This window comes from Antedon mediterranea, chromosome 11 (genome assembly GCF_964355755.1).
Source record: "Antedon mediterranea chromosome 11, ecAntMedi1.1, whole genome shotgun sequence".
Classification (NCBI taxonomy): Eukaryota; Metazoa; Echinodermata; class Crinoidea; order Comatulida; family Antedonidae; genus Antedon; species Antedon mediterranea.
In genome coordinates, this window is record NC_092680.1 from 332,867 (window position 1) to 345,427 (window position 12,561).

Sequence of the window (12,561 nt, forward strand, 5' to 3'; positions counted from 1 at the left end):
GGACTATCACACTTGTTTTGTCAAACTAGTTTGATAGTGTAGACAGAGCTTTACTGTAATCTCGTACCCGTAGATTGTTCATCTTCTTATAGTGTAAAATGACTCTTATTTTACTTAATAACGTGTGACGTGTAATACTGTAACGTTTGACTACAAATCGAATTATGATATTTTAATACCTGTTTCAGTTATCTAAAAGTTACATACAAATCAAATTAGACATGGACTGATGCCATTGCTTGATTGGGATTATTTTACAGTTCAAAATCCTATCACGTCTGAATGGATCGAGAGAAAGCAATTAAAAGCATTGAGAAGCATGGAAACACCTTCAAACATAATGTCGTTACTTATAATTTAGTTCTAATAACATCTTCCTTCTTGCTTATTTGTCTTAATTTTTTGTATTATGTTCTCTTCTTCTGACTTATTCTTTAATTCCACTTTTGCTGAACTATCTTTAAATTCTTATAGTATTATTTTTCTTCCTAATTTTAACTTTTCTTATTAATTAAACTCTTTTTTTCTGTTTCTTACTTAGGCCTATTCATCTTCTTGTTACGATGCTCATCCTAATAGAATGCATAGTAATGCTATTTAGCAATTATTCGTTGAGTAATAGCCGTAACTGTTAAATCACCAATTAACATAACCACCAAAATGTAGGCATAACATTTCGTATAACAGATTCAATGGCCGCTTTGCATCAATCAGAATGACCTTTAACCTTTTAGTCCTCACAATGTGTTTTACTAAGTCTTTATTTCTATTCAGAACATTTTGTTATTTGATACAATGATTGGCATACTTGGTAATACAGGGCCGTACGTAGGATTTGGGCTGGGGCGAATTTATCTAATTGGGACCAATTTCACAATACTGAGTAATTTGCAAGAGAAGAAAGCAACCATGGGCTGGGGTGCCGCCAAGAGCCGCCAATCTTTTATTAATTCCAATTGGTTTACCATTACGGGGCTCATAAATACAGCACATTTCTTTTAAGTTTAAAAATTCTGAATTAAAATTAAGGTTAATAAATAAGATAAAAAATGGCCGGTGGTGGCAATTGACCGGGTGGCAAAAGGCCTAAGGTGGCAATGGACCAGGTGGAAAAAGACTAGGTGGCTAAAGGCCAGGCGGCAACGGGCCTAGACCCATTGATATGACATCATCTTGTCCATCCATCATGGGCATATCATTTTTTTTTTGTTTCACATAAAGTTTGATAGTGTAGACAGAGCTTTAGATTGATTTTTCATCAATATAATGCGCATCTTATCTGAAAATGTGACTATAATAAAGAAAAAACATCGTCTGTTAACTATAGGCCTAATGAATACATAAACCACAATCTCTAGCGGGGTAATCACGGCCTTTGAAAATCATTAGGAAGTATAGCAGTCAAATATAAATTATGCAATGAAGTGGTAGCTCTTTTTAATTTCCTAGAAACACCCGTAGGAGCAATATTAAATAATAAACAATATTAATTGTTACATAGAAACAAATTAAAATACGCCAAGGCAATAATTGCCTAACCACGAACTTGTATATATTCATACGCCAAACAAGTAAAATTCGCGACGTTAGAAACAATATTTTATTAGATAAAATATCAACCATAATTATTAGTTTATCCAATTATGATGGCGAATTTGGCTCATTAAAAACCTCGTAATCACATAATGTTCAATGATGCATTATTTCACGCAAACAATAACACATTTTGGAACTTGACCAGAGAGTTGTTAACAATTGTTGAGTATCGCAAGAGAGAAAATCTGGTTTGTTACATCTTAATATTAACTTATTATACATTCCAATAATGATCAATTTATGCCTATACCTGAGCGTTAAGAAATGTACCGTAATAATTCGTATTCTTTCAAGTAAAATTTTAACTACGGTAATACCTGTAGGGGCCTATACAGTATTATATACAGCATTATTAGATCTATTATAATGAGTTGTATATGACTGGAACCCTCTATCGCAAGAATAACTAATGGGACAAATAAGCTAAGCCTCTAAGTCCTAAAAAGTTCAATGAAAATCAAGGTAACATTACGTTCCATTGTTTATTATACGAAGACTTACATGACTACATGAATTACAAACTCTGTAGTGCGATGTGAAGGAATAGCGTAAACAAACGTATACATACCGACTACACAGACAAAATATATCTGAAAGATTTCTGTGGTCTTGAAATCAATTGAACATACTAATTTAACTCAAAATAAACGATATCTTTTATGCGATATTTTTTATTGTGTTCATAAGTCATTATTAATTATTATATTTTTTCAGTACTGTATATATACCGTACACCGTATAATGTTTACAGTAAAGACAAATTAGTCTCAATATTATGCAATGAGGTGATGTTGCTCTTTTAATTTTAAATAAAGTTAGCGATTCTAATATAATTATGCCTACATTACAATTTAAACACATTCAGATGATCGTAAATATACTGCAAAAATGAGTTTAACCACATAATATAGGAGCGGAAAGGAAACATCAAACATTACGGTTTCTTAGAAGAATACATAATTCTAAAATTAACATCCAGTAAACAGAATGACGGATGGAGTGCGATAGTCTGCAGAATCAGACGGTTTTGTAAACATGGTTTAATAACCCAATCTGTTATTCTGGTTGGTGGTCGTGGTACACCAAGGTTTATTAAACCAATTTGTTATTTTGGTTGGTGGTCGTGGTACATAATGGTTAATTAAACCTATTTGTTATTTTGGTCGGTGATCGTTGTGGTACACCATATTTTATTAAACCAATTTGTTATTTTGGTTGGTGGTCGTGGTACACCATGGTTTATAAAACCAATTTGTTATTTTAGTTGGTGGTCGCGGTACACAATGGTTTATTAAACCTATTTGTTATTTTGGTTGGTGGCCCTGTTACACAATGGTTTATTAAACCAATTGTTATTTTGGTTGTTGGTGGTCGTGGTGGTACACCATGTTTTATTAAACAAATTTGTAATTTTGGTTGGTGGTCGTGGTACACTGTGCCCTGGAGGAAATTCCGCCATTGGTACACAATGACTGAATTACTAATAAAGTGTGACTAAGGTACGGGCGTGTTTGGAAGTTATGGTATATAAATACATGAGTTTATAATAATGTGATAATTGTGGTGCTCTTGGATATACACTGTATGGTAATGTTTGTGAGATTTGTTAGAAGACCATGTGACGATGATCCCGTCTCTAATGTTTATGTTTGTTCTTAAATTAAAACATAGATAGATAGACGTTTCAGATAATTCATATTCCATATAATTATAAAACCAAATCCCGGACTTGAAAACATGTATTCAATAATGTTATACATTGAAATTGTACTTTGCAACAGACAAACATAACTCTACACTTTATAACAGACCATTATCAGTACACAAAACCTACCTATTTTAAGACATAGTTCGATACGGTACGCAACTCAATATCAGTTGTATTCAAAGCACGTTATACAATAAATCGATACAGCTGCTGCTGCCTTGAAAAAGTCAGCTCTCTACCACACTAGTAATTCCACACATATTATCCTGGTTGAATTTTGTTTAAAGTACACATAGACAAGTTTTATCGTCGAACTTTTTGATTTGTAGATGGCGGTTTACAGGTGTAAATCATCAACCCCTATCGTTCAGTGTTTTGTCTTGAGTTTAATTCAAATAAATATAAATAAGACCAAGACCTCTCTTGAGCATTGTTCTTAACTGCAATTTTAAGATGCTAACTTGTCTTCCTAGCTCATATAAACGACTTGAAGACCAACGTTGTAAGACAATGCACTAATAGTGTACATTGATCTGGTACATGTCTATCAATGATGATTTAAAGAAGCCTGTCTACTAACACTTTGTATTGGAGCTGTCACTAAGAGCCATGACGTCACGACCAATACAATAACGATAGTTTTTGTTTCATTTCGTGCGTTTAAATAATAGAATCGATGAAGCGTAGCGAATCTTCGATTATAAATTATTCATAAACCGCACTCTTGCACATAATCATCATAATTTCTTACATTTATCTTAATTGGTTTATTGAGGAAATGTTCTGAGTCTGCGCATTAACCACTGACTGGAAAACGATCGTCAGCCGATGTTGTTCTGAGTACTAGGCCAAGTGGGTACTTTAAGAACTGGGACATACGTTAATTTGTTTTCATTTCCCCAGGGATTACAGAAGTACCTACCCTTTAAACATGATCTTTATTGAATGATGTTTTAATATAGTACGTCTACTTTGTTTGAGAAGAAACGGTATGTTTACGGTCTGTGTATGCCTACGGTATTAACATTAGGCCTATGTTTGGAGCAAATGTGATTATCTTGTACTACTAGTGACGACACATAATTTCTAACATAACATTAAATTCTATATCAATTTAGAAATAATGATGATCATTGTCAAGTGTATAGACAAATATAAGAAAACTAATGAAAAAGGGAGGTAATACGGAATTCAAGTAAAAATTTACTGATGAATTGTAACGACATTTAGAATTAATAAAAATGTGTTAAATTATATGATTTTATGTAATTACATGAGATAATATGAATGTGAATAAAAGTGGTGTTTGCGCCATAAAAAGAGAAAACAAAATTTGAAATAGATGACATTACTTCATAATCTAAATATAATTTAAATCTGTTGCAATAAAAATATAAAGTTTTACAATGACTTAAGTAGGCCTAAACAAAAAATCATATAGCATTATGAATATTCAACAGATAATGATAATGTTATGAGAAGCGTAATGTAAACAGAACTTAACATTATGTATATATCTAAGTACATTGCTTAATAACATTAATTCCATGTGACGTCTAAAAGTATAAAACTCAAACGAGTAAGTAACAGTTTGTTGAGGTATTTTAAAGCCTCCTCCATTAAAAGTATCAAAAGACATTACTGCAGAAAAGTAGCGGGAAAAGCAGACAAGTTATGGATGAAATAAGCTTCTAAGTAGGACAACCCTCTGACAACTGACGGCATCATTTCACAATAGAGACAGTAGGCTTACTTAGAATGTGCTTATTATGTTGGGTGCTATGCTATTGAAATCTAGGTAAACAGTTGTTTTCGCATAATGTTTTTTCAGTACTCTTGGGTGGGCTTCTTTTTCCACATGGATTTTTTTTCGAGATTACTTTTGCAAACTAAAAGAGGGGAGCTGCTAGGTTTCCACCCCAAAAATGTTTTATTTACATGATTTAATAAATTTAACAATGCGTGGTGCGTTGACTGCGAATGACTAACAATGTACCATCTTCCCCATTACAAATGCACAAACTCATTTGCATGACAACGCACAGCATACCAAACTGTTTAAAATAGAGCTGCAAGGTCCCCGGAAATGACATCTATTATTTTGAAACAAATGTATAAGAGTCTTCAGTACCCCACCATGGTTGGGGCTGAGCGAAGATAATTTTGAAAAATAGAGCTGGTAGGTTTCCGCCCGAAAAAATGGTACTTTACATGATTTGAAATTATTTGAAACAAACTTTTTAAGACTCACCAGGACAATAGAGCTTGTCCACGGAAGGTACACCTATTCATTGAAACATAATTAAATATTAAGTCTCCAGAGTACTAGCCATCCGTGGTTGAGGCAGAGCTCAGAATGAACATAGAGCTAAGTCCCCAGAATTGCACTTATACTTATTATTATACATAATCACCTATGATAATTATGATAATGTATGTCTACAACTATCCAGATCGACTTTACAATGTTAGGTGGGATTTTCTACTTAACAAACTCGACTTCGTAAATGTCTAAGGCCTAGCCCGGCGGCGGAATTTATCTAAGTTTCGAAGTTGGTCTACACATTGGCATCTTTGCAAATGTTCTATATTTGATCTTATTTCACTCCCCTTAACCCCATACAAAAACCATCGGAGACAAACTATCTGTTTAAAGAATGTTTATTCTGGGACGGTGCGGCCATTCACACCAACTATTATAAACGTTTATTCATAACATATTATAATACAATATCTTGCATGGATCGGATATTTTGCTAGCAATGTAGGTAGTAACATTGATTAATAAAAGCAAACTTTAACAATGTGGTATGTTGATCGCGAAAGACTAAACAATACTGTCTTTCCCACTACACCTGTATAAACTCATTTGCATAACAACGCACGGCATATCAAACCGTTCCGTATAGTACACCTGCAATGAAATATTCCATCCTACTATTAATTTCTTTTAAAATTGAGGGCGCCAAACATAACATTTACGAGATCTAATACAGGTTGAAAAAATTTTTTTTTTTAAAGATGTTAAATGTGCTCTCCCTGCCTCAGCACTAAGGCCCTGCCACAGCCTTTTGGGGTCGTTTCCAGCACATCACCAGATGCATTGATGTTATCGCCTCATGATGTGTGGTGGAAAGGGGGACGTATGATCTGTGAACCCCAAACACAGTGGCTCGCATAGCCTTAACTCTATTCCACCGACCAGCAACACGACGCTCAGGCGACTGAGCTAACTGATCATTTTAGTTTTAACAAGGTTAATAAGATATTTATGATGTAATGATGCTTTGCGTAAGACACGTATAAATAGACTATTATCTGTTCAGCTGTTCAGTCATGTACGTTGTGGCTTAACGGGTAATGCTCGGCGTTGAGTGCTCTCAACTCTACTAGATTGGGGTTCGGTTCGAACCTCGGATATGTTATTTTTGTTCATGGAAAATGAATTTTTTATTTTGAAAGAGAGATATTTAGAGGGTTAAAATGTCAGTATACAAAAAAATGTTAATTATATATATATATATATTAAATATTCTTCCTTAAATTGAGAACATTTGAATTAGGTCCTCTACGACCTACACCATGATTTTATTGTTATTAACGAATTGTGACGTAATACAATTTGACGTATAAATAGACTATTATCAGCTGTTCAGTCATGTACGTTGTGGCTTAACGGGTAATGCGAGTCGGCTTTGAATGCTCTCAACTCTACTAGATTGGGGTTCGAACCTCGGATATGTTATTTTTGTTCATGGAAAATGACTTTTTTTTTATTTTGAAAGAGAGATATTATATATATTGTCATTAACGAATTGTGACGTAATACAATTTGACCATTCGGAGAGCATTTAGTCCCTTCATCATAAACATTTATTTTTTTATTATGTTAAATTTATTTTACTTTATTCCGGTATAAAAAGTGGACCTAAAGGCAAAGAAATGTCAATATAACAAAATATTAACATGCAACTTTACCAGACAACTAGGGCAATACAGCGGTACCTATATTAAAATGGATTTTGAAAATAAATCTTGAGGCTCTTGATTTTAAGCAATTGTACTAAAACAAACAATAAGTATCAGATGATACTAGTTTATATAAAAAATACAGAGCCGTGACTATGTGCACAAATAATAGATATAGCGCCCTCAATAAATAGTAATATCTCGATTTTGTTACCATGGTAGTCAAGTATACATTACAAATTGGATCTTTTAAGTACGGACGGTACGTCGTACAATCTAAGACAATACATTACTTGCCGGGTTAGTAGTCACTGTCAGTTTTATACAGGCAGTCGTGAACTAAAGTCAGAGAAGTGTGCTAGAGGACAGACGTTAAGGTAGGTACGTACTTAGTTCTTACTTACATTAACGTAATATAACATTAACAATCAAACACTAAATCTAATGTAACATTAGGGTTAGGGTAGGGGCGTGTTAGTTGGTTAGGGGAGCAGGGGTCAAAACATAAATATTGACTTGAGTACTTTGGCTTGTCGTCTGTCGCCATTTGCTCCGCTTGCAAACTTTACGAACAGAGCCTTCCAATTCCAGGGAATAAATAAACAACAGTAATTGTTATGTTTCTTAAACAGAAAAACTGAAAAGCTGATGTCAACAATAATAAGAGCAAACATTATGAGATGCCAGGTGTGAAACCCCAATCAGTGGTCTGTTATATATGTGGCAGAGAATTTGGTAGCAGTTCTATCAGCATCCATGAACCACAATGTTTAAAAAAATGGACTAACAAGAATGCAACATTGCCAAAGAGTATGCAGCGGCCAGCCCCAGTGAAACCACAAGTATTACCACAAATAAAAAATGGTCAACGCCCAAATGATGACATAAAGCGCTTTAACAAAGCTGCACACCAAAGCTCACTTGGACAGTTAGCCCCGTGCTCAATTTGCGGAAGAACATTCTTACCAGAAAGAATTGAGATTCATGAAAACATGTGCAAAAAGGTCAACGGAAGTCAATTAAAACCAGGCCATCATGCTTTTTCTCGATCATGGGGTGGAAAAGAATCGGCACATCCACAAAATAAAGAACGGCCTCGCACTACAAATTTATCGCATCCTAGCGCCGTGACTGAACTACAGAGAAGTCGAGTGACAGTTGTGGATGGAACTCTTCAACCACCTTCTTTAAGTCAAAGTAGAAATAGCTCTGCAAGATCTAGCTCATCAAATTCTATGAACAAGTCAACAAAGTCTTCAACGAATGCTGTTGATGTAATTACAAAACGACCTACAGTTCTATGCTACATTTGCGGTCGGGAATTTGGATCCAAGTCCATCGCAATTCATGAACCACAATGTTTAAAAAAATGGGAATTACAGAACAGTCAACTGCCAAAACACTTACGAAGACCGCCGCCACAGAAACCAAAAACACAAACTGTAAACTCTTCGGGAACGTACGACTATAATCAAGCAGCGCAAGATGCTGCAAACGACATGCTTGTTCCTTGCTCGTACTGTGGGCGTACCTTTGTTCCTGATCGCATCGTAAAACATGAATCTATCTGCCGATCTAAATCCGGAGGTGTTAAATTACTGACGGCAGAAATGATAAATGCTGAAAAAAATCCTTCAGGTAATCCGCCATTTGTGAAAGCAAATGATGCAAACATTCATAAATCAGAAAGTTTGACAAAGGTACATCGTTTAATACAACCAAAAACTGTCATCTGCTATATATGTGGCCGTGAATTTGGCACGAAATCTATACCCATACATGAGCCGCAATGTTTAAAAAAGTGGAAGATACAGAATGATAATTTACCACGTGAAATGCGAAGACCAATTCCTAAGAAACCGCAGAATAAGAAGGGCCTGCCTACTAGTGTAAACGTGAACGAGGCTGCTTGGAAAGCTAGTCAAGATAATCTGGTGCCTTGTAAAAATTGTGAGCGTACATTTTTACCGGATAGAATTCAAAGACATGAGGCTACGTGTCGACCAAGGACGAGAACTATAACTCGCTCTGGACCTGAAACTCTAAAGCCATCTCATTATGTAAGTAAAAACTTTAAAAAAAAATTTATCATGATTTATTTTATCAAATATCTGCACTTAAATATTTTTGTTTATATCACCGCAATATGCTTGTATGATAATAAATTTCATTGTGTTTAAATTTGTATCTTATTAAATGTTTCAGTATTAGATGCATGAATTCACTCACCAATGAAATATTATTATTGCAAAATAAATGAATTTTTATTTCTATTAATAAAAATATTTTTTGATGCACAACTACACTATAATCATTAGATTCGCCGCACACTTTATTTTTGCCTTGTAGAATTATAATTTTTTCTTATTTTTTAATTATTTATAGCATAAAGTACAAAAGGTAAGCCTCCACAAACTGTACTATGTAAATACTGTATTATTCTTAACTAGTGATGTGTAACTTTGTACAGTATCAGTGATTGTGTAATCATTTATTGTGCTATTTGTTTTGTACAGTCAACTTTTTTCTTATTTTGAAAGAGCGAGATTTCACAGAGTTAACTCTGTTAATTGCTAAATTATGTTCTGTATTAATACTTGATTGTACAGCACTGACATCTGTGTAGTTTATTGTGAAGTCAGGTTTGCTTTAAAGACTGTTATCCATCCTAATCAATGTAACAAGGCCGTAGCGAGAGGTTAAGAACAGACGAGGCAAAGATGCCTCAAATATAATTATTTATAGAAAATGTGACGATCTATGCTGGGGAATTAGGGTGGGTGGTAAACATTAAAAATTTCAGACAAGGAGAGCACCTCGTCTGCCTCATGCTGGCTACGGTCCTATGTACAATTTCTTTTTTTTTGGATAGGCCTACTCCATTTCTCAACTGGCTCTTTATTGTTACGGTTTTCCTTAAGTTCTGTTGTATGTATTTTACCTATGAATATATTTAAACCTCATAGAATGAAGACTTCACATATTATTCTTAAAACTGTGTCTTTAAAAGGCCTTTAAACCATGCAACACACATTGAGTATCTTTATCCTATCAGTTTAAATCCATAAAACTTTATTTTTGTATGCCATTAACCATGATAGGGTCGATGCCAAGTTTGTACCATGTATAACATCTTGTAGGAATAACTTATTTAAAATACATTATAATGATTTTTATTTGCGTCACTAAAACTTGAATGAATCCCCGATCAATTATCTGTAATTGTAAGCTTCCACAACTTGTTCTACTTTGTCTAGCCTAATAAATTATTAACAACATTTAAATATTCTTCAAATCAATAGTTGTAGTTCAATCAAATTATGACGCAAACTGAGAATTGGAATTCAATATAATCATTTATAATACGTCTTGATATTTAATAATGCTTTGTGAATAATCCAGTGTGAATAAATAGAGCTGACAAATTTTGTGTATTTGAGGGTTAATTAAAGTCAGCCTAAAACGGTCTAGCATACCATTTTATGGTACGACACTGATGTATAATGATAACACTGATGTACAATGATAACACTGATGTACAATGATAACACTGATGTACAATGATAACACGTCTTAAAGGACAACGCTGTTATAGTGATAAGCGTTGCCCTGTGTCTTTTTCTCTGTGGTTTATAGTTTCACTTTGCTGTCATCGCTGTATGCTAATACGCCATAATTCCATCTGTGTGAACATATAATAGCCAAAGATAAAAATAGCACTCATGTGAAACTTACTGTAGTAAAGCTCTGTCTACACTATCAAACGTTATGTGATAAAAAAAATGTGATGTGCCCATATATGGACATGATGTCATATCACTACCATATTTAGGCGTATCACTGCCATATTTGGGCACATGACATTTTTTTGTCACATAAAGTTTGATAGTGTAGACAGAGCTTTGTGTGCAGTGTTATGTATAGATCTAGGAATCTTCTATTCTAATCCATATTTTTAATTTTAGAAACCAAAAAGCGCAGTGATAAGAAGGCCTCAGACAGTAGTGTGTTACATATGTGGTCGGGAGTTTGGTACAAAATCAATTTCAATCCACCAACCTCAGTGTTTAAAGAAGTGGCATATAGAGAATGATAAGTTACCGCGTAATCTACGAAGACCGGAACCAGTCAAACCAGAAGTGAGAACTCTGACTGGTATGTATAGAAATGTTTGATTCAAATCAAAAACTTTATTAGCCAGCAGTGGAATAAATTTCCCTGAAATAAACGCCCCATGGCCAGAGGTGTAAAGCAGAGGCCTGAGGTCCCTAGTTTAGGAAACCTAAGTGGCCTTCCAAGTTTTCGGCATATTTTATTGCCTGTTTTTTTCTCTGTGCACTGCTCATGGGACTTATAAGCTCCAGGGCCCCTGGGTTTAGCCAGTGAGCACTCATAGCCGTTACGCCACTGCCTAGGGCATCTGTTCGAATACATATGGTAGTACAGTATTATCATTTATGTTAGTCAAAACCAATAAATATTTATATATTCTCACAGCTAATGGAAATTATGACATAGCAGCAATGAACCAAGCATCATGGGAAGCATCCCAGAAGGCTCTTGTACCATGTGATCGATGTGGCCGTACATTCCTCCCAGATAGGCTGCTTGTGCATCAAAGATCGTGTAAACCGAAGTTTTAATTTCACCTTTCACCTAGTTACCTGATACAGTACACTTGACTGCACAATGTTGAAATACTGCGATAGTAAACACAAAACGGCGGTATGAGCTGGTTGCTATGTACTGTACACTAGGTTGCTAGGTTTGGCACTATCATTTTGGCCACAGGACCCTTTCAGATACTACTAAAACAGAAAATGTGTTTTGTCAGAAAGTGGCTAAAGCTCTGTCTACACTATCAAACTAGCTTGACAAATATGTGATATGCTAAAATATGTTAGTGATGACATCATCATGTCCATATATGGGCACATCACATTTGTTTTCACATAAAGTTTGATAGTATACACAGACCTTTATAAGCATTGCACCAGAAAATACACAACGTTTTGTTGTCATGGGATCAAAGAAGATAGTCTTTTTACTTAAAGTCAAATTGTTCTATTTTTAGTGGCAATGAATCCATTTTTTTCTCTTTTATGAATGTTTCACTAGATAGTACTATGTTCACTATTTCAATACATCCTTTAATGTTGTTAAATTGCAAATTATAATTATTATTATATAGATTTATTCACATTTTGAAGTATATTTTTGTTAGAAGTGCAATACAATTTTAGAAAATATGGCATGACGTGTGTGCGTGTTTTTTTTTCTAAGAAAAA

The 12,561-nt window shown here is 34.4% G+C and overlaps 2 protein-coding genes across 5 annotated transcripts in view; one reads left to right on the forward strand and one right to left on the reverse strand.

Annotated features, from left to right (window-relative positions):
- Positions 1-3,836, reverse strand: part of LOC140062137 (sodium/calcium exchanger 3-like) — a 48,533-nt gene extending 44,697 nt beyond the window's left edge. For both annotated transcript variants that reach the window (XM_072108200.1, XM_072108201.1), the window contains exon 1: positions 3,431-3,836. The gene's annotated coding sequence lies outside the window, so the exon portion shown is untranslated. The remainder of the gene's footprint in view (positions 1-3,430) is intronic.
- Positions 3,837-7,582: 3,746 nt separating this feature from the next.
- LOC140062251 (zinc finger protein 474-like) lies at positions 7,583-12,497 on the forward strand. Of its 3 annotated transcripts, none has more exons than XM_072108381.1 (5): positions 7,583-7,654; positions 7,906-9,333; positions 9,659-9,673; positions 11,239-11,428; positions 11,771-12,497. In XM_072108381.1, the coding sequence occupies exons 2-5, from the start codon at positions 7,954-7,956 to the stop codon at positions 11,914-11,916; spliced, it is 1,731 nt and encodes a 576-aa protein (XP_071964482.1). In that variant the 5' UTR covers positions 7,583-7,654; positions 7,906-7,953; the 3' UTR covers positions 11,917-12,497. The 3 variants fall into 3 exon arrangements, with proteins under 3 accessions (XP_071964482.1, XP_071964481.1, XP_071964483.1); XM_072108380.1 differs by having other exon boundaries at positions 7,584-7,650; XM_072108382.1 differs by lacking the exon at positions 9,659-9,673 and having other exon boundaries at positions 7,584-7,650.
- The last annotated feature ends 64 nt before the right edge of the window (positions 12,498-12,561 follow it).

Excerpts from the sequence above, each read along its gene's own strand:
- LOC140062251 (XM_072108381.1), top strand. The coding sequence starts at position 7,954 with ATGCCAGGTGTGAAACCCCAATCAGTGGTCTGTTATATATGTGGCAGA. Across the intron at positions 11,429-11,770 it reads AGAAGTGAGAACTCTGACTG|CTAATGGAAATTATGACATA; the intron begins GTATGTATAGAA and ends ATATTCTCACAG.